This window comes from Balaenoptera physalus (assembly GCF_965194825.1).
Source record: "Balaenoptera physalus genome assembly, chromosome: 18".
NCBI classification, from domain to species: domain Eukaryota; kingdom Metazoa; phylum Chordata; class Mammalia; order Artiodactyla; family Balaenopteridae; genus Balaenoptera; species Balaenoptera physalus.
In genome coordinates this window covers 48,930,742-48,957,226 of record NC_138899.1, presented here as the reverse complement: position 1 = coordinate 48,957,226, position 26,485 = coordinate 48,930,742, and the positions used below count along the sequence as shown (strand labels likewise).

The window sequence follows — 26,485 nt, the reverse complement described above, 5'->3', positions numbered from 1 at the left end:
GTTTTGTCCCCATTATTGCACCTTCCCCACCAAGGATGTCTATTACTTCCATTAATCATCTTACAAGGACCAGCTCCAATCAGCCCTACAACTTTTATAGTCTAAAACCTTTTATAGATCTTCTTCAGTACCCAGGATCCAGCCAGCCAGCCAGCCAGGTGGGCAGCCAATCTATAAGTAGTCACTAAACACCACTAAGTACCACTCTTCTAGACATGAGGAAAACCAGTAGTTAACAAGGTAAACAAAGTCCCTGCTTTCATGAAACATGAATTCTAGAGTGTGGTGACAGGTAATAAAGAAGTAAATTAATGAGATATTCAAACAATAATAAGCATTATGAAGAAAACAAAAGTTTGTGTGTGATATTGTATACAGTGACAGAGGCTAATTTATGCTGCATAGTCAGGGAAGTCCTGGCAGAGAAGGTGGCAGTGACTGAAGCATGACTGTCAAGAAGCCGCGAACACGACATTGTAAATGTAGTAACACTTCTGAGAAGGAAGAGATCATCATAGACTTGAGGATACATAGAGGATGAGGAGCAGGATATATATATTTTTAACATCTTTAATGGAGTATAATTGCTTTACAATGGTGTGTTAGTTTCTGCTTTATAACAAAGTGAATCAGCTATACATATACATATATTCCCATATCTCTTCCCTCTTGCGTCTCCCTCCCACCCTCCCTAACCCACCCCTCTAGGTGGTCACAAAGCACCAAGCTGATCTCCCTGTGCTATATGGCTGCTTCCCACTAGCTATCTATTTTACATTTGGGAGTGTATATATGTCCATGCCGCGCTCTCACTTTATCCCAGCTTACCCTTCCCCCATCAAGTCCATTCTCTATGTCTGCATCTTTTTTTTTTTTTTAAATCTTTATTGGAGTACAATTGCTTTACAATGGTGTGTTAGTTTCTGCTTTATAACAAAGTGAAAGAGTTATACATATACATATGTTCCCATATCTCTTCCCTCTTGCATCTCCCTCCCTCCCACCCTCCCTATCCCACCCCTCTAGGTGGTCACAAACAACTGAGCTGATTTCCCTGTGCTATGTGGCTGCTTCCCACTAGCTATCTATTTTACGTTTGGTAGTGTATTTATGTCCATGCCACCCTCTCACTTTGTCCCAGCTTACCCTTCCCCCACCCCATATCCTCAAGTCCATTCTCTAGTAGGTCTGCGTCTTTATTCCCGTCTTGGCCCTAGGTTCTTCTGAAATTTTCGTTTTTATTTTTTTATTTTTTAGATTCCATATTTATGTGTTACCATACGGCATTTCTTTTTCTCCTTCTGACTTACTTCACTCTGTATGACAGTCTCTAGTTCCACCCACCTCACTACAAATAACTCAATTTCGTTTCCTTTTATGGCTGAGTAATATTCTGTTGTATATATGTGCCACATATTGTTTAACCATTCATCTGTCGATGGGCACTTAGGATGCTTCCATGTCCTGACTATTGTAAATAGTGCTGCAATGAATATTGTGGTACATGACTCTTTTTGAATTATGGTTTTCTCAGGGTATATGCCCAGTAGTGGGGTTGCTGGGTCATATGGTAGTTCTATTTTTAGTTTTTTAAGGAACTTCCATACTGTTCTCCATAGTGGCTGTATCAATTTACATTCCTACCAACAGTGCAATAGGGTTCCCTTTTCTCCACACCCTCTGTAGCATTTATTTTTTATAGATTTTTTGATGATGGCCATTCTGACTGGTGTGAGGTGATACTTCACTGTAGTTTTGATTTGCATTTCTCTAATGATTAGTGATGTTAAGCATCCTTTCATGTGCTTGTTGGCAATCTGTATATCTTCTTTGGAGAAATGTCTGTTTAGGTCTTCTGCCCATTTTTGGATTGGGTTTTTTGTTTTATTGATATTGAGCTGCATGAGCTGCTTGTATATTTTGGAGATTAATCCTTTGTCAGTTGTATCATTTGCAAACATTTTCTCCCATTCAGAGGGTTGTCTTTTCATCTTGTTTATTGTTTCCTTTGCTGTGCAAAAGATTTTAAGCTTCATTAGGTCCCATTAGTTTGCTTTTATTTCCATTTCTCTAGGAGGTGGGTCAAAAAGGAACTTCCTGTGATTTATGTCAGTGTTCTGACTATTTTTCCTCTAAGAGTATTATAGTGTCTGGCCTTACATCTAGGTCTTTAATCCATTTTGAGTTTACTTTTGTGTGCGGCGTTAGGGAGTGTTCTAATTTCATTCTTTTACATGTAGCTGTCCAGTTTTCCCAGCATCACTTATTGAAGAGGCTGTCTTTTCCCCATTGTATATTCTTGCCTCCTTTATCAAAAATAAAGTGACCATATGTGTGAGAGTTCATCTCTGGGATTTCTATCTTGTTCCATTGATCTATATTTCTGTTTTTGCGCCACTACCATACTGTCTTGATTACTGTAGCTTTGTAGTATAATCTGAAGTATGGGAGCCTGATTCCTCCAGCTCCATTTTTCCTTCTCAAGATTGCCTTGGTTATTCGGGGTCTTTTGTGTTTCCATACAAATTGTGAAATTTTTTGTTCTAGTTTTGTGAAAAATGCCATTGCTAGTTTGATAGGGATTGCACTGAATCTGTAAATTGCTTTGGGTAGTAGAGTCATTTTCACAATGTTGATTCTTCCAATCCAAGAACATGGTATATCTCTCCACCATTTTGTATCATCATTAATTTCCTTCATCAGTGTCTTATAGTTTTCTGCATACAGGTCTTTTGTCTCCTTGGGTAGGTTTATTCCTAGATATTTTATTCTTTTTGTTGCAGTGGTGTATGGGAGTGTTTCCTTCTCTTTCAGATTTTTCGTCATTAGTGTATAGGAATGCAAGAGATTTCTGTGCATTCATTTTGTATCCTGCTACTTTACCAAATTCATTGATTAGCCCTAGTACTTTTCTGGTAGCATCTTTAGTTTCCTCTATGTGTAGTATGATGTCATCTGCAAACAGTGACCACTTTACTTTTTCTTTTCCGATTTGGATTCCTTTTATTTCTTTTTCTTCTCTAATTGTTGTGGTTAAAACTTCCAAAACTATGTTGAATAACAGTGGTGAGAGTGGACAACCTTGTCTTGTTCCTGATCTTAGAGGAAATGGTTTTAGTTTCTCACCACTGAGAAAGATGTTGGCTGTGGTCTGTCATATATCCCCTTTATTATGTTGAGGTAAGTTCCCTATATGCCTATTTTCTGGAGCGTTTTAATCATAAATGGGTGTTCAATTTTGTTGAAAGCTTTTTCTGCATCTATTGAGACGATCATATGGTTTTTCTCCTTCACTTTGTTTATATGGTTTACCACATTGATTGATTTGCATATACTGAAGAATCCTTGCATTTCTGGGATAAACCCCACTTGATCACAGTGTATGATCCTTTAAATGTGCTGTTGGATTCTGTTTGCTAGTATTTTGTTGAGAATTTTTGCATCTATGTTCATCCGTGATATTGACCTGTAGTTTTCTTTCTTTGTGACATCTTTATCTGGTTTAGGAATCAAGGTGACGGTCCCCTTGTAGAATGAGTCTGGGAGTGTTCCTCCCTCTGATATATTTCGAAGAATTTGAGAAGGATAGGTGTTAGCTCCTCTCTAAATGCTTGATAGGATTCACCTGTGAAGCCATCTGGTCCTGGGCTTTTGCTTGTGGGAAAATTTTTAATTACAGTCCCAATTTCAGTGCTTGTGATTGGTCTGTTTATATTTTCTATTTCTTCCTAGTTCAGTCTTGGAAGGTTGTGCTTCTCTAAGAATTTGTCCATTTCTTCCAGGTTGTCCATTTTATCGGCATATAGTTGCTTGTTGTAATCTCTCATGATCCTTTGTATTTCTGCAGTGTGAGTTGTTACTTCTTCTTTTTCTTTTGTAATTCTATTGATTTGAGTCTTCTCCCTTTGTTTTCTCGATGAGTCTGGCTAATGGTTTATAAATCTTTTTTGTCTTCTCAAAAAACCAGCTTTTAGTTTTATTGATGTTTGCTATTGTTTCCTTCATTTCTTTTTCATTTATTTCTGGTCTGATCTCTATGCTTTCTTTCCTTCTGCTAACTTTGGGGTTCTTTTGTTCTTCTGTCTCTACTTGCTTTAGGTGTAAGGTTAGGTTGTTTGAGATGTTTCTTGTTTCTTGAGGTAGGATTGAATTGCAATAAACTTTCTTTGTAGAGCTGCTTTTGCTGCATCCCATAGGTTTTGGGTCATCGTGTTTCCATTGTCATATGTTTCTAGGTATTTTTTGATTTCCTCTTTGATTTCTTCAGTGATCTCTTGGTTATTTAGTAGTGTATTGTTTAGCCTCCATGTGTTTGTATTCTTTTCAGATTTTTTCCTGTAATTGATACCTTGTCTCATAGCGTTGTGGTCGGAAAAGATACTTGATATGATTTCAATTTTCTTAAATTTACCAAGGCTTGATTTGTGACCCAAGATATGATCTCTCCTGGAAAATGTTCCATGAGCTCTTGAGAAGAAAGTGTATTCTGTTGTTTTTGGATGGAATGTCCTATAAATATCAATTAAGTCCATCTTGTTTAACGTGTCAATTAAAGCTTGAGTTTCCTTATTTATTTTCATTTTGGATGATCTGTCCATTGGTGAAAGTGGGGTGTTAAAGTCTCCTACTATGATTGTGTTACTGTCGATTTCCCATATTATGGCTGTTAGCATTTGCCTTATGTATTGATGTGCACCTATGTTGGGTGCATAAATATTTACAATTGTTATATCTTCTTCTTGGATTGATCCCTTGATCATTACGTAGTGTCCTTCTTTGTCTCTTGTAATAGTCTTTATTTTAAAGTCTAGTTTGCCTGATATGAGAATTGCTACTCCAGCTTTCCTTTGATTTCCATTTGCATGGATTATCTTTTTCCATCCCCTCACTTTCAGTCTGTATGTGTCCCTAGGTCTGAAGTGGGTCTCTTGTAGACAGCATATATACAGGTCTTGTTTTTCTATCCATTCAGCCAGTCTATATCTTTTGGTTGGAGCATTTAATCCATTTACATTTAAGGTAGTTATCGATATATATGTTCTTAGTACCATTTTCTTAACTGTTTTGGGTTTATTATTGTAGGTCTTCTCCTTCTCCTATGTTTCCTGCATAGAGAAGTTCATTTAGCATTTGTTGTAAAGCTGGTTTGGTGCTGCTGAATTCTCTTAGCCTTTGCTTGTTTGTAAAAGTTTTAATTTCTCTGTCCAATCTGAATGAGATCCTTGCTGGGTAGAGTAGTCTTGGTTGTAGGTTTTTCCCTTTCATCACTTTAAATATGTCCTGCCACTCCCTTCTGGTTTGCAGAGTTTCTGCTGAGAAATCAGCTGTTAACCTTATGGGGATTCCCTTGTATGTTATTTGTTGTTTTACTGTTGCTGCTTTTAATATTTTTTCTTTGCATTTAATTTTTGATAGTTTGATTTGTATGTATCATGGCATGTTTCTACTTGGATTTATCCTGTATGGGACTCTCAGTGCTTCCTGGAGTTGATTGACTATTTCCTTTCCCATATTAGGGAAGTTTTCAACTATAATCTCTTCTAATATTTTCTCAGTCCCTTTCTTTTTCTCTTCTTCTTCTGGGACCCCTATCATGCGAATGTTGGTGCATTTAATGTTGTCCAAGAAGTCTGTAAGATGGTCCTCTTTTTTTTCATTCTTTTCTCTTTATTCTGCTCTGCGGTAATTATTTCCACTATTTTATCTTGCAGGTCACTTATCCATTCTCTGCCTCAGTTATTCTGCTATTGATTCCTTCTAGAGAATTTTTAATTTCATTTATTGTGTTGTTCATCATTGTTTGTTTGCTCTTTAGCTCTTCTAAATCCTTGTTAAACATTTCTTGTATTTTCTCCATTCTATTTCCAAGATTTTGGATCATCTCTACCATCATTACCCTGAATTCTTTTTCAGGTAGACTGCGTATTTCCTCTTCATTTGTTTGGTCTGGTGGGTTTTTACCTTTCTCCTTCATCTGCTGTGTGTTTCTTTGTCTTCTCATTTCCCTTAACTTCCTGTGTTTGGGGTCTCCTTTTCGCAGGCTGCAGGTTCATAGTTCCCATTCCTTTTGGTGTCTGCCCCCAGTGGGTAAGGTTGGTTCAGTGGGTTGTGTAGGCTTCCTGGTGGAGGGGACTGGTGCCTGTGTTCTGGTGGATGAGGCTGGACCTTGTCTTTCTGGTGGGCAGGACCACATCCAGTGGTGTGTTTTGTGGTGTCTCTGAAGTATTATGCTTTTAGGCAACCTCTCTGCTAATGGGTGGGGTTGTGTTCCTGTCTTGTTAGTTGTTTGGCATAGGGTGACCAGCACTGTAGCTTGCTGGTCGTTGAGTGGAGCTGGCTCTCAGGGTTTAGATGGAGATCTCTGGGAGAGCTTTCACTGTTTGATATTACATGGAGCCAGGAGGTCTCTGGTGGACCAATGTCCTGAACTCGGATCTCCCACCTCAGAGGCACAGGCCTGACACCCAGCTGGAGCACCAAGACCCTGTCACCCACACGACTCAGAAGAAAAGGGAGAAAGAAAGAAAGAAAGAAAGAAAGAAAGAAAGAAAGAAAGAAAGAAAGAAAGAAAGAAAGAAAGAAAGAAAGGGAGAGAGAGAGAGAATGAACGAAAGAAAGAGAGAAAGAGAGAAAGAGAGAAAGAAAGAAAGACAGAAAGAAAGAAAGAAAGAAAGAAAGAAAGAAAGAAAGAAAGAAGGAAAGAGAAGGAAAGAGAGAAGGAAAGAAAGAAGGAAGGAAGGAAAGAAAGAAAGAAAGAAAGAAAGAAAGAAAGAAAGAAAGAAAGAAAGAAAGAAAAGAAAGTTATTAAAGATAAAAAAAAGTAAAATGTAATTAAAAAAAAAGACAGAAAGAAAGAAGAGAGCAACCAAACCAAAACACAAAGCCACCAATGATAACCAGCGCTAAAAACTGTACTTAAAAAAAAAGAAAAACAAAAAAGGACAGACAGAACCCTAGGACAAATGGTAAAAACAAAGCTATACAGACAAAATCACACAAAGAAGCATACACATACACACTCACAAAAAGAGAAAAAGTAAAAAATATATATATATCTATATATTTTTTAAAAAAGGAAGAGAGCAACCAAATCAATAAACAAATCTACCAATGATAATAAACTGTAAATACTAAACTAAAATAAACATAAAACCAAAAACAAATTAGATGCAGAAAGCAAACCCTAAGTCTACAGTTGCTCCCAATGTCCACTGCCTCAATTTTGGGATGATTCATTGTCTATTCAGGTATTCCAGAGATGCTGGGTACATCAAGTTGATTGTGGGGATTTAATCTGATGCTCCTGAGGCTGCTGGGAGATATTTCCCTTTCTCTTCTTTGTTCGCACAGCTCCTGGGGTTCAGCTTTGGATTTGACCTTGCCTCTGCCTGTAGGTTGCCTGAGGGCATCTGTTCTTCGCTCAGACAGCACACAGTTAAAGTCGCAGCTGATTAGGCTCCTCTGGCTCACTCAGGCCAGGGGGAGGGAGGGGTATGGAATGCGGGGCGAGCCTGCGGCAGCAGATACCAACATAACATTGCAACAGCCTGAGGTGCACCATGTGTTCTCCCGGGGAAGTTGTCCCTGGATCACGGGACCCTGGCAGTGGCAGGCTGCACAGACTCCCAGGAGGGGAGGTGTGGATAGTGACCTGTGTTTGCACAGAGGCTTCTTGGTGGCTGCAGCAGCAGCCTTAGCATCTCATGTCCATCTCTGGTGTTCGTGCTGATAGTCGCAGCTCGCGCCCATCTCTGGAGCTCGTTTAGGCGGCGCTCTTAATCCCCTCTCCTCGCGCACCCCAAAACAATGACTCTTGCCTCATAGGCAGTTCCAGACTTCTCCCGGACTCCCTCCCAGCTAGCTGTGGTGCACTAGCCCCCTTCAGGCTGTGTTCACGCAGCCAACCCCAGTCCTCTCCCTGGGATCCGACCTCCGAAGCCCGAGCCTCAGCTCCCAGCCCCCGACCACCCCAGCAGGTGAGCAGACAACTCTCTAGGGCTGGTGAGTGCTGGTCAGCACCGATCCTCTGTGCGGGAGCCTCTCCACTTTGCCCTCTGCACCCCTGTTGCTGCGCTCTCCTCCGTGGCTCTGAAGCTTCCCCTCTGCCCACCCCCTGTCTCCACCAGCGAAGGGGCTTCTTAGTGTGTGGAAACTTTTCCTCCTTCACAGCTCCCTCCCAGAGCTGCAGGTCCCGTCCCTATTCTTTTGTGTCTGTTTTTTATTTTTCCTTTTGCCCTACACAGGTACATGGTGAGTTTCTTGCCTTTTGGGAAGTCTGAGGTCTTCTGCCAGCGTTCAGTAGGTGTTTTGTAGGAGTTGTTCCACATGTACATGTATTTCTGATGTATTTGTGGGGAGGAAGGTGATCTCCACGTCTTACTCGTCTGCCATCTTGAAGGTCTCTTGAGCAGGATATTTTAATCTGAGTCTTAAAAGTTTATTAAGAATGGGTTAAATGGAAAACAGGTGAGAGAGAAAGCAGAAAACAGGTGAGGGAGGAAAGAAGACTAATTCAAAAGAAAAAATCTGCTCTTACAAATCACTCAATTACACAACTTCCCACTCTTGCAAATGTATCATGTCTTCTACTAGTTTACATCTCACCCATTCCACTCTTCTATTTTACTCCTAACCACAGTTCAATTAAATAAAAATGTACTAAATTCGTTTACCTGAAAAATGCTGTGCTTTATGCAGTGTGGAATATAGATATAAGTAAGATGCAAGTCTTTCTCTCAGTTTTAGCATCTACGTAGTAATTTCAGGAGCATCCAAAATATTGTTATACAGTGTAACAACAAAAAAGAAAGTGTGAAAATAAAGTGAGATAACAATGAAGAAATTTAAAGACTATAAAATGGAAAAGAGTCAAATAACGTGTCACGTAAGTTGTTTGACAAATACAAAAATATAGAAATGTCTAGCAAAATGATTTTTTTCTAAGAGACTTGGGAGAGGGGGTAGGATGAGGAGAAAAGAGAAAGGTAAAGGCTTGTGCAAGGAGAATTTCAAGGGTGATGCTCTAGGATCTATTTGTTATTTTCCTCAAAATAACATATATTCCAGAATGTAAAGGTCAGAAGAAAGGAAAAAGCATCGCATGACACCAATCCTGGCATTTTCCTAATTTTCTCACTGATAAAGAATTTAATAAGTGTGTATACCTCACATATAATACTTCATATATAACAATACTGGTGACCCTACCACAAAACACATTACTCATTTTCAAGCAAATATTTACAGTGAAACTACTCTACTTTAATTATACTTTTGACCAGGCTTTGCAATTGAAAAGTAACATAATTATTACTAAAAAGTCAATGTGATATATATGAAATAATTGTGCATGCCTTTTAAAGAATGTACTAAATTTGTATTTTTTAATATTAAGAAGTGTATGTAAAGAAAGCAAGTACTCGCAGAATAAAAATACTGTAAACTATAGTTGAGTGCTATTCATGAAATTTCATTTCGTAAAATTATAACAAAATTGTACACTATAGTTTAAAACAATTCAATTAACAGATTAACAGTTCACTAAATCATGACTGTTTAACGTAAATATCTATCTGCAAAAATGAATCCTTAACAACTTAGATAACACAAATACTCTATCAGAATTTGTTGATGATCCAAACATTTGATATGTGCTTCAGCTAATAAGCACTAATACTTAAAACATAAAATTCCAGTGTTAACAATCCAAACTTTAGTTAAACACATTTTTATTCATTGTGCATTTAGTTTCCAAAATCTTCCACTTTCTAAGATGTTAAGAAGCTCACAATTTGCCATTTTAATAAGATCTGTATAAATGCATTTAATATTCAAAATCTGACTTGTTGTCAGTCCTAATTAAAGTAAACAAAGCTTTGCAATGAATGAATTTAATAACTAAGATGAAAAGCAAACGAGTGCAATCTAATCTCAGCAAAGAATATTTATGATTATAAGCTTTGTCAATAGCGAAGTGCACCAACTGTTCATATATCTGACTTCCAAGAGATACATGAATGTTAATCAGTTCATTAGAGGCTTCTAGGTTGTGATATTTAGTGACAGGATGTAGGAGCTTTCTTGTCCATGGAGTATAATTGTACTCAGAATGAAAAATTGTTTCCAACAAAGCTTCATCCTTCCTATTTCTGATTTCCTGCTCATTGCTTTTTATGAGCTACATACCTTTCAAGAAGCTGACATCATTCAGCTTCTGTGTCATATGAACACAAGTATGCATAGGTCCTGAGATCATCTGCTGAGCAGGAGTCTAACACCTTTATTCTAAGCTCAGGAATTTATCTCAGGTCCTATGTTCCAGGTAACTGAGCTTCATAATTAGTACACGTACAGTGTATTACCAGAAACTGTATGCAAGCAAAACCTTTTATAAAATGCTTTCTATCTATAGGGAACAATAAAAAGTGCCTCAGTGAACAGTTCTTAATGATTACAATAAATTGTCACATATGAATATTTTAATATGATAAAATTGGGGGGGGAAGCTAAGAATGATGAATCTGATACAATTCTGCAATAACAAATTTTGTTTAAAAAGCATACTTTGCCAAATTAGAAGGTGTGGCAAATACATATTTGATGGATAAACACAGACTTTAGTTTTAAAAAAACAACCTTCTCAAATGTAGCGATAAAGGCATCCTGCCTAATAAAAGAAGAAACTGGGTGGGTAGGAAACATATGAAAGGAAACAAACACATTAGCCTGAATTGATTGTTGCTGGAGTGCATTTTTATGATATTTCCCAAAAGAGACAGTGAAGAAAGCTAAAATTGAACTAATTCACAATTAAGCTGAAAGTATATGATACAATAAAATCTATGACAAGCCAGGTAATAATTTTGTGATTTGCCAAGTCTCAGGGGAGAAGAGATAGAAAGAGGAAAAGTAGTTACTTTATTTCAAGTATCACAGTTTAAAATAAAATATTAGGAATATCTATTTATAAGAGCTCGTTTAGAAGTGGGTTATCCTTTCATATAGAATTCTGCAGTCCATATGGAATTTTAATAATGCATAGTAGTGATACTTTATTAGAAGGCAAAAGATATCTAATTTCACAGAATGGTTTGGAAAGAACTCAACATTAGTTTCTGGAAATAAAAAAAAAAGTTTACTACTTCAATTACTCATTAGAGATTAACTGACAAACTTAGTGAAACCAAAGATAATTGAATTTAAAGGAACCTTAAATTAAGCAGGGCACAATCCTAATGCTATTAGTTTTTATGTATATATGTATATCCACACACACTTCCACATAAACATACACACACACATATTTTGTCAATGTTATTTTGGGTCTAGAGAATACCTACACCAGTAGTGATTGGGATAGGTTCCATTTTGATTTTGGAACCATGCAGTATTTCTAAAGGAGATTTTAAAGTTTCTTGAATATGAGTTAATTTTTAATATATAACAACTCTTGAAATTAAGCTGACTAGTCACAACAGTTTATAAAGTCTTCATCTGCTTCCTAAAACATTTCAAAAGTGTCTAAATCACAACATGACATTAGATTCAAACTTCCTCAAATTGAGTTTTCCTATCCTTTCAGTTTACCATGAACATCAGAAGGAAATAGGGCATATGGAAGGAAAAAGATGAGACAACATATTATACAGATTGATAAAAAGGAAAAAAGGATTGAAATCAATAAACTTCTATATTATTCTTGATAGGTAAAAGCCTTGATAAATTTCCTTGCAAGAAGGCAAAGGTTAAACCTTCTATAATTTGGCTCTGTAGGGTGATCTCTCGTTATGCAAGTATACTTAAAATGTTAAGTAAATCGTACTCCTAATTGACTAGTGACTTAAGCTATTTAGATATCAAAGGATATGGACATCTTTGTCACAAACTTATCATGCAAGTCCTCAGGAGGGGGAAAGATTTTCAAATCTTTCTCAAGCTGTTGAAGCTGCCTTCCCATCTGCTTCAAATTCTTTTCCAGCGTTTCTACAGAAACTAAGAGAGAGAATATTATATGCATTAGAAGGACAAAATTATAATATAAAAAAGTAAAACACTCTAGAAACAAAACATTTGTGAAAAACCTTAAAATAATAATGGAAATCCACTAAAATAAATGAAAGGTAAATTTCACTTAAATTTTTTCATTTTTAAATCCAGAATGAAGACAATTTAATAAAAGATTATTTAAAACAGAAGATGAAATTTAGGAAAAGCTTACATGTACAAACCACATTTAAGAAATACTTTTTGTTGAAAATCAGAGTCCTTGACCTCTACAAACACAAAAAAATAAACAGTCTATTCAGAAAAAGAAGGCAAAGAAAGACAATGTTTTTAAAATTAAAACTATTTCAATATAATTTTAGCATTTTTCAAAATCATGATCTTTTGAGAGGGAAAAATAAAATATATATGGAAAAGATGGGGAAAGTATGCTCTTCTGTTCAAGGTCCCCCATGACAGGAATGAAAAGGTATCAGGGGTTATTTGAATGACATGTGAAACAAATGTCAAACTTTCTTTAGTGGTACTATGTGGACAATCTGTGTTTATTAACTAATAAAGATTTTTTTGTGTGTACATTCTTGCCTAGTGCAAATCACAAGTGATTCACATACAGCTAAGCCCAGGATGGATGGATAGATGGCTGGATGGAAGATAGATATACTATCATTTTTAATTAACATTTAAATTTAATGTGTTAGCACACCATTGAACAAAATCACACAATTAAAACATTATGATTAAGTTTGCTGATCAAATTTTATTACACACACACATCAAATTTGGGAAACACCTAGAGAAAAGACAAATAAAATCTGAGGAACTCCCATGTAACAAAAACCACAAGGCAAACACTGGGAAGGAACATAGGTGGATTATTTGTTTTTTTCTGACACTTAATACTTCATTCCAATAGCTACCAATTCTCCAATTCTCCAACGCCAACTGGGTGTCTCCCAATTCACTTCAATTCTGACACGCATTGCCTGGAGTTAGCCCAGAACCCACAGGTTTAAGGACTCAATCCCACAAGACTGCCCTCACTTCACAGGACAGTCACAAGCCCCAGGGATCACCCATACTTCTAACCAATGATAAACTCAAGGGTTCCCATGCCCTCCCCACCAACCCATTTATTTTTTATAATGTGAAAAATTATAATGTGAGTTCCCTCACAGAACTCAGGGAAGTACCTACTATACTTGCTACTACAGTTTTTATTATAAAGGATGTAACTCAGGAATAGCCAAATGGAAGACAGGCATAGGGCAAGGAATGGGGAGGGAGGGGGTAGCACAGTCTCCATGCTCTCTCCAGGTATGCTGCCCTCCCAGCATACCCCTGTGCTCACTACAGCAGAAGCTCCCTTAGCCTCGTCATTTCACTCTTATCGAAGCTTCACAACACAGGCACCACTGAGTACATCACTGGCTATTGCTGACTGAACTGGAGGTCAGAGGGTGGGCTGAAAGTTCTAACCCTCTAATCACATGGTTGGTACCTCTGTCAACCAGTGCCCCCATCCTGAAGCTCCCTAAGCTGGCCCTCCCCCCATCTGCCTTGAATCATCTCAGTAGCATACAAAATACACTCTCATCATTTAAGAAAGATTTTAGGAATCAGGAAAAAGACCCAGTATATAGTTTTTACTCTGCCACATGGACACTGAAGTGCATGTCTGGTCAGAAGGCAGAACTCCAGTACCTGTGAGGAGGTATAAGATGAGTACGTTTTTGATTTATGAGTTGTCACCCTCAGAGCTGCCTAACAGCCTGGGCAGCCCTCAGAGGAGACCAGCTGCTTGTAATTGAACATAGAGCTATCCCAGTGAGTGAGTGCTTCTCAGTGGGATGAGAGAAGGGCTTCAGGTTCAGAAGAAAGGCTTATTAGGGGATCCTTTGAGCCTCTTCCAACTCATTGGTAGCAGTGGGTCAGGGACTACGTTCTTTCACTGTGATATGAAGCAACTTCTCACTGGCTCAATTTCCGCATGAGTGAAATAGGAAGAATCTCGCCTCGTACCTTTACCTCACTGATATTTCGTAAAGATCAAATGCTATGATATAGGATGAAGAATTTTTTTAAAAATAAAATGGATTATGAGATGTTACTCTTATTCTTAGAACTCGGTAAGACACGAAGACCTTAAAGATTAAAGTAAGTAATATTAGAATCAAAGGAAACTTAAAAAAAAAAAACCATCATCATCACCGTCATCATCATCATCATCATGCCAGGAACAGTGTTGTAGAACTCAGGCTAAAAAGAAAAGCTGCTAATTTCAAGAGCAAAATGTTTGGGATGTTAGGAAGCTTTGGGGCATATTCAAACATTTAAGGTTGACATCATAAGGAGTCAGAAGGTTGTCTTAAAAAATGGTTCTGTGGCTACTCTACAGATGGAAATCCCATTAAGCCATTATTTAAGCTTCATCAGCACTATCTGATTACATTTATATATTATAGTTAAGAGAATTTAAGTGTGATTGATCTACTTTTCACTGCTGGTTTTTAAATGAAGACCAAAACACAACTGAAAGAAAGAAACGTGTGTGCAAATTCTAGGAGAATAAAATATAATCCAATGTTTGGGGCCATCTGATGAGTAAAACTAAAGAGTATTTAAGAATTTCTTTGGTGTTTTTCTTTTTCAGCAATTATATTTACAAAGATAGCACCTTTATACATCCGTGAACATAATTTAGCCATACTTTTCTCATGTGTCAAGTTTTTTGAGGTCAGTGACTATAATTTTTTGTATCAGAAATCCCAACTGGAGCAGAGAATTTTAAATTGTACACCCTCAAAGAAGTGTTAATTTACTGGTGTCTCTGTATCTGACCTGTGTATGAATTTTATCTTTCAACTTTGTCACATTTCTTGACCAAGAAATTAATCTTATTTTTATTTTTAATTCCTTTTCATTATTTAGAAGTAACAAAACATAGCCATCATCAAACAGAATTGAATAGACTTTTTTAAGGCAATTTCAATTTTTGCATTTTACTCAATATTCAATCAGATGGGATGTCCCTCAGTCACCTCAGATACCATGTGTCTCTGTCCCCAACTAACTGCCCATCTGTAATCTCCACACGTTAGTGGGCAGCAGAACTATAAATTCTGTTTCCTGTGCTAGAAACCTGCTAGTCTTGACCCTTCCCTCTCCTGAACCCTCAGATCCAAAGGATCGTGACATTCCTCGCATTTTACTTGACAAATAGGACCTACTTCCTTGCTAGGTTGAACACTATTCAAGGCATCTGGAACACTTTTCTCTGCCCTCTTGTCTCCTACTGTTTCTGTCAGAGCCATATCCACACTGTACATGGAAGTTTCCAGACAAACATTAATTTAAAGATGTCCCTTCCCTGCTTAAAAAACAGACAATAAACTGCTTACATGACAACATCAGAGTTCCACCCACAACTTGGTTCTACCTCCTAATCAGCCACACTTTACTCCCAAATCAACAGTCCTGCTTGTAGTTCCCTTCCTCCCAATCCCTTTCATCTATTCCGTACCTAATGCTGGAAATACTGTGTCTATTTGTCTTGCCCACTCCACCCAAGTCATTCTTATTCATACTCTACAATAAGAGTCCAAAACCCCAGTCAGGACCCTGGTGACGTGCCCTCCCTACCTGTCATACCTGGTAAATTACTACACTCTATTACTTTTATCTTTTTATGTGTCTTCCTCTCCCAACTAACTGGGGATTCCTAAGGGAAGAGAGCCATATTTTATTCATCTTTGTACCTTGGGTTACATAACATAGTGCAGATACTCAAATGTTTGTTGAAGGAATGGATTTTGTATTTAACTTTAACCTCTTGAGATAAAAGCATTAAAAATGGGAAAATATAACAGATTAAATATCTAAAACCTTAAAATCCAAGACACAGACTATTCTCCAAGTGCCTAGTTATTATGATAATTATACACTAGAGGTGTTAGAAAAGTTCTGAATAAAAGTCAAAATCACAACCATAAATATTTAGATTTACAGAAATCATGAATATAGGCTCTCTGTAATATGATGGCCTCTATGATTTACCACGTTAAGATTTCAAATAAAAAAGGAGAAATTGTATACATTTAAGTAATCTCTGTAATTAAATAATAATCGTCTATGAATATCTCCTGGAGGTATTGGTCATTATTTTATAACAAGCTTACTAAGAAATGTCACAGTCATTCTTACATACCATGATACATTACAGGGAAGTTGATTCCTTTAAAGAATGCTTAAACAGCAACTTATTAACAAAAAACTGTAAACATTCAAACTAAATTACCCTCCCTATGCTCCTAGACACAATTGTTTTGTGAGAGAAACTAGGGCCTATAGCATTTCAAGCTTTCAACATAGTGATTTTTCCTAGACGATTGTAATAATAAAGGTATTAATAAAGCTGTAAGAATATTTCACAAATGCACGTTAAAAATAATAAAATGAATGGACAAGATGGACAAAAACCTCAGTACCATTAAAAGAAATCCCTAACATTAAGTAGGCGTAGAACAAAATCTAAGATCTACAGTATTATTATAACATTCATTAAGTTGACGGAAAAGCATAAAACTGAAATAAGATGGTAAAAAAAGCAGAAACTCAAAATAAATTGCAGTTTGGTTCATAACAGGCAAAGGTGTAAACTGAAAGAAGCAATGCTAAGTGACTGGCCAGTCATCCTCAGCTTGCCTTCTGCTCAGCTTTTCCTTCTTCCCATTGTTCTGATTCTTGATGGAACTCCACATAATAATACATTATAATTTGCATCCCCTAATTAATTTATTATATTGGGTTGGCCAAAAAGCTCGTTTGGGTTTTTCCATAAGATGTTACAGAAAAATCCGAATGAACTTTTTGGCCAATCCAGTACTACAGAGGACCCCTGACTTACGTTCCACTTAACGATTTTTCAACTTTACGATGGTGGGGGGAGCTATGCATTCAATAGAAACCATACTTCATACACTGAATGCTGATTTTTTCCCGGGATAGCAATATGGGTACACACTTTTGTGATGATGGACAGCAAGCCGCAGTTCCCAGTCAGCCATGCAAGAGTAAACAATCAATACACTTACAAACCATTCTGTACCCAGAGAACCATTCTGGTTTTCACTTTCAGCACAGTATTCAATAAATTGCATGAGCTATTCAACACCTTATTATAAATTAGGCTTAGTGTTAGATGATTTTGCCTAACTATAGGTTAATGTAAGTGTTCTGAACACGTGTAAATTAGGCCAGTCTAAGCTATGAACTTTGGTACGTTAGGTGTATTCAGTGAATTTTCAACTTATGGTATTTTCAACTTGCAATGGGTTTATCTGGATGTAACATCATCATAAGTCAAGGAAGAGCTATATACATGCAATGAAGGTTTTGTTGTTACCTTTTTTATATACATCACACTGCAAGGGAATTGCCTATATTTGTTATGGAGTCTGGAGAGAGGACAGGTAGGCAGAAGGCAAGCAGAGGAAATGACAAGCACAACCAGTGAAAGGGCTCCAGTCGGTTCTGCTGACCCATTTCCCCCACTCTGGGCAGAAAAGAAGTAGCCTTGTCCTCTCTGACTATAAAGAGGGTGTTAAAGGCATAACAACCTTTTTACAAGAGAAAACAATATTAGTGGGAGAAGCCTATCTAATGGAAAATCATGTTTACCTATAAGAATTTGAAAACTCCTTTCTGCAAATAAGATGTTCAAGAAAATGGTAAATATTAAAGAAAAGAGGCCCATAATAGAGATGTTTCTAACAATATTCAAAATATTCCCTCAAGATAATGGTTTTGTGTGCATGTTTGTGGGAGGGAGGTGTGGCTGCTTTTAATGTGTCCCATGATAAATATTAAGGATAGACTAACTGACATGAAAATTATGAGATGAGTTTTCATGTAAGGCTATTGGAGACGATGCAGCCTAACAAGTCCTGGACTGCATGCATATCTCTAAACTTGAAAAATTCCAAATTTTTTCTCCTGCTTAGATCTTTTCCCTGAACTCCAACTGCCCGTTGAATATCTTTACTTAATATTTAATAGGCATCTTAAACTCACATTTTCAAATTGGAACTTATCTTCCTTCTGGAATCTGCTCCTGCACCTCAGTAAATGATTGGTGTTATGACTCCTCTCTTTCCCTCATACCCCACACACCCAATCACAGAGTAAATGCTGTTGATTTCTACCTTCAGTGTAGGTGCATTGCTTAAATCCTTCTCACTTCCCTTGCTGCAACCTCTTGGTCCCAGCCAACATGCTCTCTCCCCTGGATTATTCTTACAGCATCAAACTGGTTTCACTGCATCTCCCCTTTGTTCCTCTACATTTTTCCCCAAAGAAGCAGCCAAAGCAATCCTTTGAAAATGCAAGTCAGATGTCACTCTTTTGCTCAAAGCCCTTCCAATGGCTCCCCATCTCAGAGCAAAGTCAAAATCCTTATAATGGCCAATAATGTCCTATTGGATCTGCTACCTTTCTGATCGTATCTCCTATTATGCCCTCCCCCTCCCTCCCTCCCTCTGATCCAGTCTCACATCCATATCTAGGGCTTAGGCCCCTGCTCCTCCCTCTGCCTAGAATGCTTCTCTCACATACCTTGCCATGCCTCCTCACTCCTCTGTCAGGCTTTCACGAAAAGCCCTTCTCTATGGGGCATTCTCTGACCTCTCAACCTACATTCCAAAGAACAAACAAACAAACAAAAACAAACACCTGGCCTAGGATTCCACAGCTAACCACCTGACATAATATACATTGACTTCTTTCTTTGTTCTGTATCCACTACCTAAAATGTAAATTTCAAGAGCACAGAGACATTTCCTTTGTGTTCATATACTACTCTATCCAGTACCTCAAACGGTACCTGAGACAGAAGAGGCATTCAGAAAACAACTCATGAAATACTGAGTGAATGAATCTTATGTAAGCCACTGTTACTTTTTTTTCTGTCACTCAAAGTCAGTCTAATCCTTATTATTTTTTGTTTGGTTGGTGTTTGTTTTTTGTGTTTGTCTAATCCTTATTAATACAAGTGCCTAGGACAGTGTCTGCCACACAGCAAGAGTTCAATAAACTTTTTGGAAAGAATTCTTTCCTTGTAGGGTCAAAACATCAAAAACTATTAATGAGCACTAGTTCTTTTTTCCGTAAAATATGTAGTTTGACAGACAGCTACTGAGAAGCTGCCATCAAGGTGATAGACATATTTACATGACACAAGGGTCTCCCAACTGATCAGTTTTAAACCTTTGCTTTTGAGGACAGAGGGGAAGATTATCTAAGAAGACATTTTCTTTACGTTTTCCTATGAAGGAGAGTAAACATCTGTTTAGATGTTTCTATTACTTCTATCATCTATCTTCAGTATTAGTTCATATTTCCATATGGCATTCCTCAATAATTCTGGGTTGATAAATTTGATTTTACATAACATGCAAACACCTCAAGAAAAAAAATAACTGTAAGTTGTTGAAGAGTTGCTGGAGACTAGTTGTTTTCAAAGGTTGTTTAGTAGTAGGAACCCTTTTTCAAAAGAAATCTTTTATCAAAGTTCAAAATATGAATTAAAAATAGTGTCAGGCTGAAGCACAGAAGGGTAAATAGAATCCATTTTCCAAATTCCATTCCTTATGCTATTATGTCCAATTGGAGAAAATGCATTGAGCTGTACATTTATGATTTGTGCAATTTCCTATATGTATATTATTATCTAATTTTTAGAAAGTACAACAGTTTTTCAATAACACAAATCTACAAAATTCTTGGCCTTGTACTCTAAAGCTTGCATGAGTTTTAGGCAAGACACAGTTGGAATCCGTTCAAACAATTTTCGAGAATATATATTAAAATTCTATAGTAATATATTAGATCCATGTTTACCTGCATCGTTAATGACAGCATAGGCAGATGTGTGTAAACAAGGGACAAGACAGGAATAAAGAAGCAGACCTACTAGAGAATGGACTTGAGGATACCGGGAGGGGGAAGGGTAAGCTGGGACAAAGTGAGAGAGTGGCATGGACATATATACACTACCAAACGTAGAATAGATAGCTAGTGGGAAGCAGCTGCATAGCACAGGGAGATCAGCTCAGTGCTTTGTGACCACCTAGAGGGGTGGGATAGGGAGGGTGGGAGGGAGGGAGACGCAAGAAGGAAGAGATATGGGGACATATGTATATGTATAGCTGATTCACTTTGTTATAAAGCAGAAACTAACACACCATTGTAAAGCAATTATACTCCAATAAAGATGTTAAAAAAAAAGAGAAATAATCACTGAAAAACAACAGCAACAACAACTACAACAAATGTGGAGAATATTTACATAGTGCTAACTAGGTGCTACATAGCTTTATAAATATGTACACATACAAACCTATTTAATCCTCACACCAAACTTCTAAATTAATACTACTATTATCCCCATTTTATACATAAGAAAACTGAGTCTTAGAGAGGATAAGAAACTCATCCAAGGTTATTCCTCTGGCAATGGGCAGAGTTGGGGTTTGAACCCCAGTTGTCTAGCTTCAGAGTCCATGATTGTAATAATAGCCTCTCCTATAATATAATGCCTCTATCATGTTTTTATTTCACTCACTGAAATCATTTATTGGAATTATTGTAATTGTCACTGCCTGTCAATAAAAACTCCTTAAATTCAGCGGCATATTATGAATTTCAGCTTTAACTGCTTCAGTATTTGCATATGATGATATAAGAAAAAGGTATTTCGCACCTCATCATCAACAATAACCCTTAAACACCAAAACATTTCACAACATAATATAAACGCTTTCTATATATAATGCTAACAGTGCAGTTACCCTTAACTATTTCATAATACTCAGAGATGATGGTGCTGCCTCCATGCACTTATAGGATGGATGACAACGATGACTGGAGTGGGTTGAATAGTGTCCCCCAAACTCCATGTCCACCCAGAACATCAGAAAGTGACTTATTTTGAAACAAGGTCTTTGCAAAGAGAATTAGTTAAAGATCTCAAGATGAAATAATCCTGGATCTAGGGTGGGCCCTGAATCAAGTGATTGCTGTCCTTAAAAAGAGAGGTGAGGATACAAAGACATGGAGAAGAAAGCAATATAAAAATAGAGGCACAGGGATGCCAAGGATTGCTGGCAGCCACTAGAAGCTTAGAGAGAGGCATTGGATGGTTTCTCCCGAGAGACTACAGAAGAAACCAATGCTACCGACACCTTGATTTCAGATTTCTGTATTCCTGAACAGTTAGAGAATAAATTTATGTTGCTTAAAGTGACCTGGTATGTGGTGATACTTTATGGCAGCCCTAGGAAACTAAAACAACTACTAATTCAAGATTTTGCAAGCTATATAAACACAGTCTGATTTTGGGAAGCAGTTGGCAATTCTACCTTCAGCATCTTATCAGCTCCATGCCTCTTCACCCAGTTGGTTACATGTCAATTTTGTGAGCAATGAGATTCAACAGACAGCCATAACTGTGTTTGCTCCATCCACTGCTTAGATTTCTTTATAGTATACAGATTTGTTATGTTAAGCTATCCTTCAAAATGCTGGGAAATTTTCTTTCATCTACCTGGTTTGTAATTTCTCACTTCATGTTGCAAAACTGAAGTACAGTAAATACTGCTTCCCAGCCAGCAGTCTAAGAAAGCTCCAAGACCTTGGTCGTCACTGTTGATCCTGTCCTGTTACTTGATGTTAGCTATGGCTCATAGGTGACACTGATAGAACTATTCAAATAGCTATTTCAAATCTGTAGCTGGCCAAAAATCTGCAAACACTGTAAACTGTTAGTTTCTTGAAAAGATTAATGCTGTATTGATGCCACTTTCAGTCTGCTAACCTCCAAAAAAGATACAGAGGTCTTCCTGGTGTGTTTTTCTTCTTCATCATCATCTATCAGCCCAAGCAGCAGCCAATTCAGGAAATGTTCCTAGCTCAGTATCTCAAAAAGCAATCTTTAGCTGCAAGTAGTTCCTCCATGCCAGTGTTCTTCAGTGTCACTCTAAAGAATCCTTAATCCTTCTAGAGATTTTGGCCATGTTCTGTCTATATTCCTTTCTGCTGCCTTCCAAAATAGTTTATATTTGCACCATAAAATAGTGTAATATAACCTTATCACACTCAGGTCTCCAATTTAAACTTTTGATGCCAACTCTACATAGATAATCCTTGGAAATAAACTGGCAGGACTTAAATAAAATGTTGCTCATCAAACAACTTGGACCTAGTGGCTCTTTACCAGTACACTGTACTCCCAGTACACTATAAATATTTTTCATAAATCCTGCAATTACCTTGTGAATGGTTCAGTTATATTTCATCATACCTTTTTATGTTAAAAGTGTTAATTTGCTGAATATAAAATTTTACATATATAGCCCTTTTAGTAAGTATATGGAAACCTACATGTGAATTGCCTTTTAAAAATAAATTTATTTTTAAATTATATTTAGCTTGTAGTAATATTAAAATTGTTTTACAGTCCCTGAGTATATGTATTAGATGGCTACAGATGGTCAAAATAGTTGAGATATAACTACATAGGAGTCATAAACTAGCTTTCCAGACATAGCTTCTTACTCTTCATCTATATGTGGAATCAATGGTACACAAGTAGGAGACATCGAATACTTTCACTATTTCCACAGGACAATGAAAAAAGGAAAGGTAAAACCATCTATTCATACCTCACGTTTAGAAAATTGTCAACAGATAGTTCAGAGTGTTACTAGTCTTTGTTAGCTACTTGCTTATAAGAAAATTACAACTATTACAGTAGCAAAACAGGGAGAAGTGGTAAAGAAATACATGTAGGGATATAATGAGTAAAAGACATGATAAAACAAAACAAAAACTTAGTATACTTAGTTCAGTGTAAATGAATGCATTCTAAAATAAGATCCAGGAGATGCCAGAGATCTCACCATGAAAACTAAATGTAAATGCTCATGAATATATTTATTTAGAAGGCCTCAATATTTCCTCATACATGTACTAATTTATGGGTCATCTATTCAAAAAAAGGAATTGAGGCATACTTGGAATTATTTAAAATCATGTGATAATTCATGGTTTGTGTAAGAACCTTTGCTATTCCTAAATTGATTACTAGTGAACATCCAACACAGCAGATCTAGGGCTGTTTCTTCAAATTATCTGATAAAGTCAAAAATCATGCAGTATAGTCCACTCTATTCTAAAGCCAAAAAACTAAGCAAGAAAAATGTCTTAAATTATTGGATTAGTTTGCTAGGTCTGCCACCACAAAATGCCACAGACTGGGTGGCTTAAACAATAGAAATTAATTTTTTCACAGTTCAAGATGTTGGTAAATTTGATTTCTTCTGAAGCATCTCTCTTTGGCTTGCAGGTAGCCACCTTCTCTCTGTGTCCTCACATGGTTGGTCTGGTATGCACACCCCTGATGTCTCCCTGGGTCTAAATTTCCTTTTCTTATAAGCACACATGTCAGATTGTACTAGGGCTCACCCTATGGGTCCCATTTTAACTTAAGCACCACTTTAAAGACCCTCTCTCCATATAGAGTCACATTCTGAGGTACCAGGGGTCAGGGCTTCAACATACAAAGGGCTTCAATATATGGGGACAGAATTCAGCCCATAACAGAATATATTTTGTGCTCTTTATTGACAATTAAAGCAATATCCTACATGGTTGTCTTCTGTAACTAAATTAGCTTACTATAAATGCCCCCACCATCAACAATGTGTCCTGTCAAATTATTTCATTGTATTGGCAGAAAGATACACTAAGAATGTGTATTTTCATAAGACTGTTAATACTTTACAATTGGTTTAAAATACCAAAATAATTTATTTATCTTGCAAAATTATGAGGCCCCAACTTTAATCTCCATGACATAATGGTTTCAACTAACACCATGTTGGTTGTGCTGTTAATTTTGTTGCATAATAAATATTTTTATATATTTACAATATACACTTAAAATATAAAATGCAGTTGAATTAATAACTAATACTGAATATCTAAAATATATATCCAACTTGCTAATACATTTTAATTGGCATTTTTGGAAGTCTATAGCATAAGGAGGTTAATGGAAGCCTTTGAAAATGCGTTCTGCTTGTTACAGCAGATGAATTTGAAATTTTTAAACACTGTGCATTTCCAGGTGGCAGCCACCTGGAAATTAAGCGTTCTAAGTGCTCACAGTAGGTGAATAAAAGACAAGCATTCAGTATTTAGTAAGGCATTTATCATAAAGTGTTGGAGAGTCATGAGGAATTGAAAACCAGATGTATTTGACTAGACAAATATTTGGGCCAGACCAAGGTATTACTAGCTAAAAGCAAACAAACAGTCTTAAAAGCAGAGAGGTCTATAAAATAGAACAAACAAAAACTCAAATATAAAACATCAAAGAATGCTCCTGAAAGGTGAAAATGTGGAAATGGAAAAAGTGAAAAAAATTAGAAATGGTCAATCATTAAATCCACTCTGATAATACACTGAATATTGTCCTTTCTCAAGAAGCTAATTTCATTCCCAGCAGTTCCAGGAATAGTCTCTAATCTAGAGTAGTAGTTCTTAAATAGTGGTCTAAGATTTTCTGGAAAACCTATGAATTTATCCTTAAAGAAAGATTGGAATACACAGAAACTTAGGTGAGGTTCCCAGCAAGCACCAGGAAAAAGTACCAAAGGGAAAGGGACATTTACTTTAAGGTACCTGACAAAGGAGAGATCTAGACAACATTCTAGGCCACAGCTGCCACTTCCCACAGAATCTACCGCACAGCTCTCAGCTGACGTGCTGAGGGCTAGGAGGCAGGGGAAATGAGAAAAAGGAAATCAGAAGAAAGTGAGCCAAAAAGGAATTTCTCAAGTAAATAAAATCTGGGGAGGACAGAGTAAGGGAGTAGGAATCAAGAGCCACATTTTACAGCGTATCATGATCTACACACTGAAGTGTAGCTGGAAATGGCAAGTAAGCTGTTAGATATGCAAGTGTGGAGCTCAGAAGGAAGTCTGGGATATAAATCTGTAAGTCATTAATGTAACGATGCTATTTAAGCCCTTGGAGACTAAAGAGATCACCTAAGGAGAAGCTACAGAGAGAAAAAAGAGAAGGACTCAGTATTAGGCTAATAATAAAAGCAATACTTAGAGGGTGCATAGAAAAAGGGGAGGAAGTTGCGTATATAAGGAGAGGAGACAGTTGTGAGTGAGGTAACCGGGGCTGCACCAAGACACAGAAACCACACCTTGGAAAAGCAGCAAGATAGAGCACAGGTTCTGACACAGTAATCACACAACACATGCTTGTTAAATGAATGAGTGAATAAGTGAGTTACAGACTAGACTAGCATGGTATCTCTAGAATTCAGAGTTAACTATCTAGGGAAAAATGGAAATATGTGGAAGAGCTATAATACCTTAAAAAAGACATGGGCTGAACAAGGTGACACTGTAAATTTACCTTGGTATTATTTTAATACACTCCAAAACCTCCAGAAGTTTGGTCATATTTTCTATTCATTAATAAAATACCATTCCAAATTAATAATGAAACAGGTTATTGTGAAATAATCAATAAAACCATCATAGATTAGAGTTCGTTAATTTCAACTGTTTAGACAAGGGAAAAACGTATTCAACCCTTAGAAGTCCATAAAGGAAAGAAATATTACAATGGTATACAGAAATACAATAATGATCCAAAATATTTTCACTGAAATACAACAGAAAAGCTGTAAGCCGTTATCTTTTAGCAAAGAAGCAGCCCTAATGAAGTAGATTCTTGAACACTGTCATACGGGTAAGCTCATCAGTTACAATGAAAGCTCCCCCTGCTGATCCAGGAGTACCTAATGGCAAGGATTTGTTATGTCTCAAAAACAAAGGTATTATAAATTCATGTGATAGCTCACTGAGGAGATTTCGAATCTGGAAACTTTCAAATGATGATGTATAATATAAGAGCACTGAAATTTTCCAAAGAAAACATAGGCTTATTTCATCCAAAACATTACATTTATTCCTCTAAAATCCCATCCATTAATAGGGTAATAAACTCACGAAAATAAATCTAGCTCAACAAACACCTACACTGTAAAAAAAATCTCTCAGTGATGGCTTTTCTATTTCAAATATGAAGTTGGCTGCTCCCTGTGAAACACATTCGCAGTATCTGCTGGCCCATACACATATGCATGCCTCCGCTATAACAGATGGAAACTAAAACCCCCAAGGCCCTAGAATGCCCCACAGAAACACCAAAAAAGAAAACAAACAGAAAAACATCATTACCAAGTTACAACACTGCAAGCAAACCCTTATGAAAGTTAAATATTTTTGAAAAGCAAAATACTGTAATATTTATACAGAATTTTAAGTACAATCAAATGAGTCAAAATACATAAATGACATTTATCTTAATTCATAGCAAAAACTGCTAGAAAATCTATTAT

General features: G+C 36.8%; 1 protein-coding gene and 1 long non-coding RNA gene across 5 annotated transcripts in view; one reads left to right on the top strand and one right to left on the bottom strand.

Annotated features, from left to right (window-relative positions):
* The window catches only part of LOC309647946, a 908,978-nt gene extending 902,377 nt beyond the window's left edge, over positions 1–6,601 (top strand). The window contains exon 2 of the long non-coding RNA XR_014256404.1: positions 546–6,601. This is a non-coding gene — a long non-coding RNA (uncharacterized lncRNA). The remainder of the gene's footprint in view (positions 1–545) is intronic.
* The window catches only part of DIAPH3 (diaphanous related formin 3), a 569,365-nt gene that overhangs the window by 205,906 nt on the left and 336,974 nt on the right, over positions 1–26,485 (bottom strand). For all 4 annotated transcript variants that reach the window (XM_082435809.1, XM_082435810.1, XM_082435807.1 and 1 more), the window contains one exon: positions 11,868–11,991. In XM_082435809.1, coding sequence (XP_082291935.1) covers positions 11,868–11,991 — 124 coding nt within the window. The remainder of the gene's footprint in view (positions 1–11,867; positions 11,992–26,485) is intronic.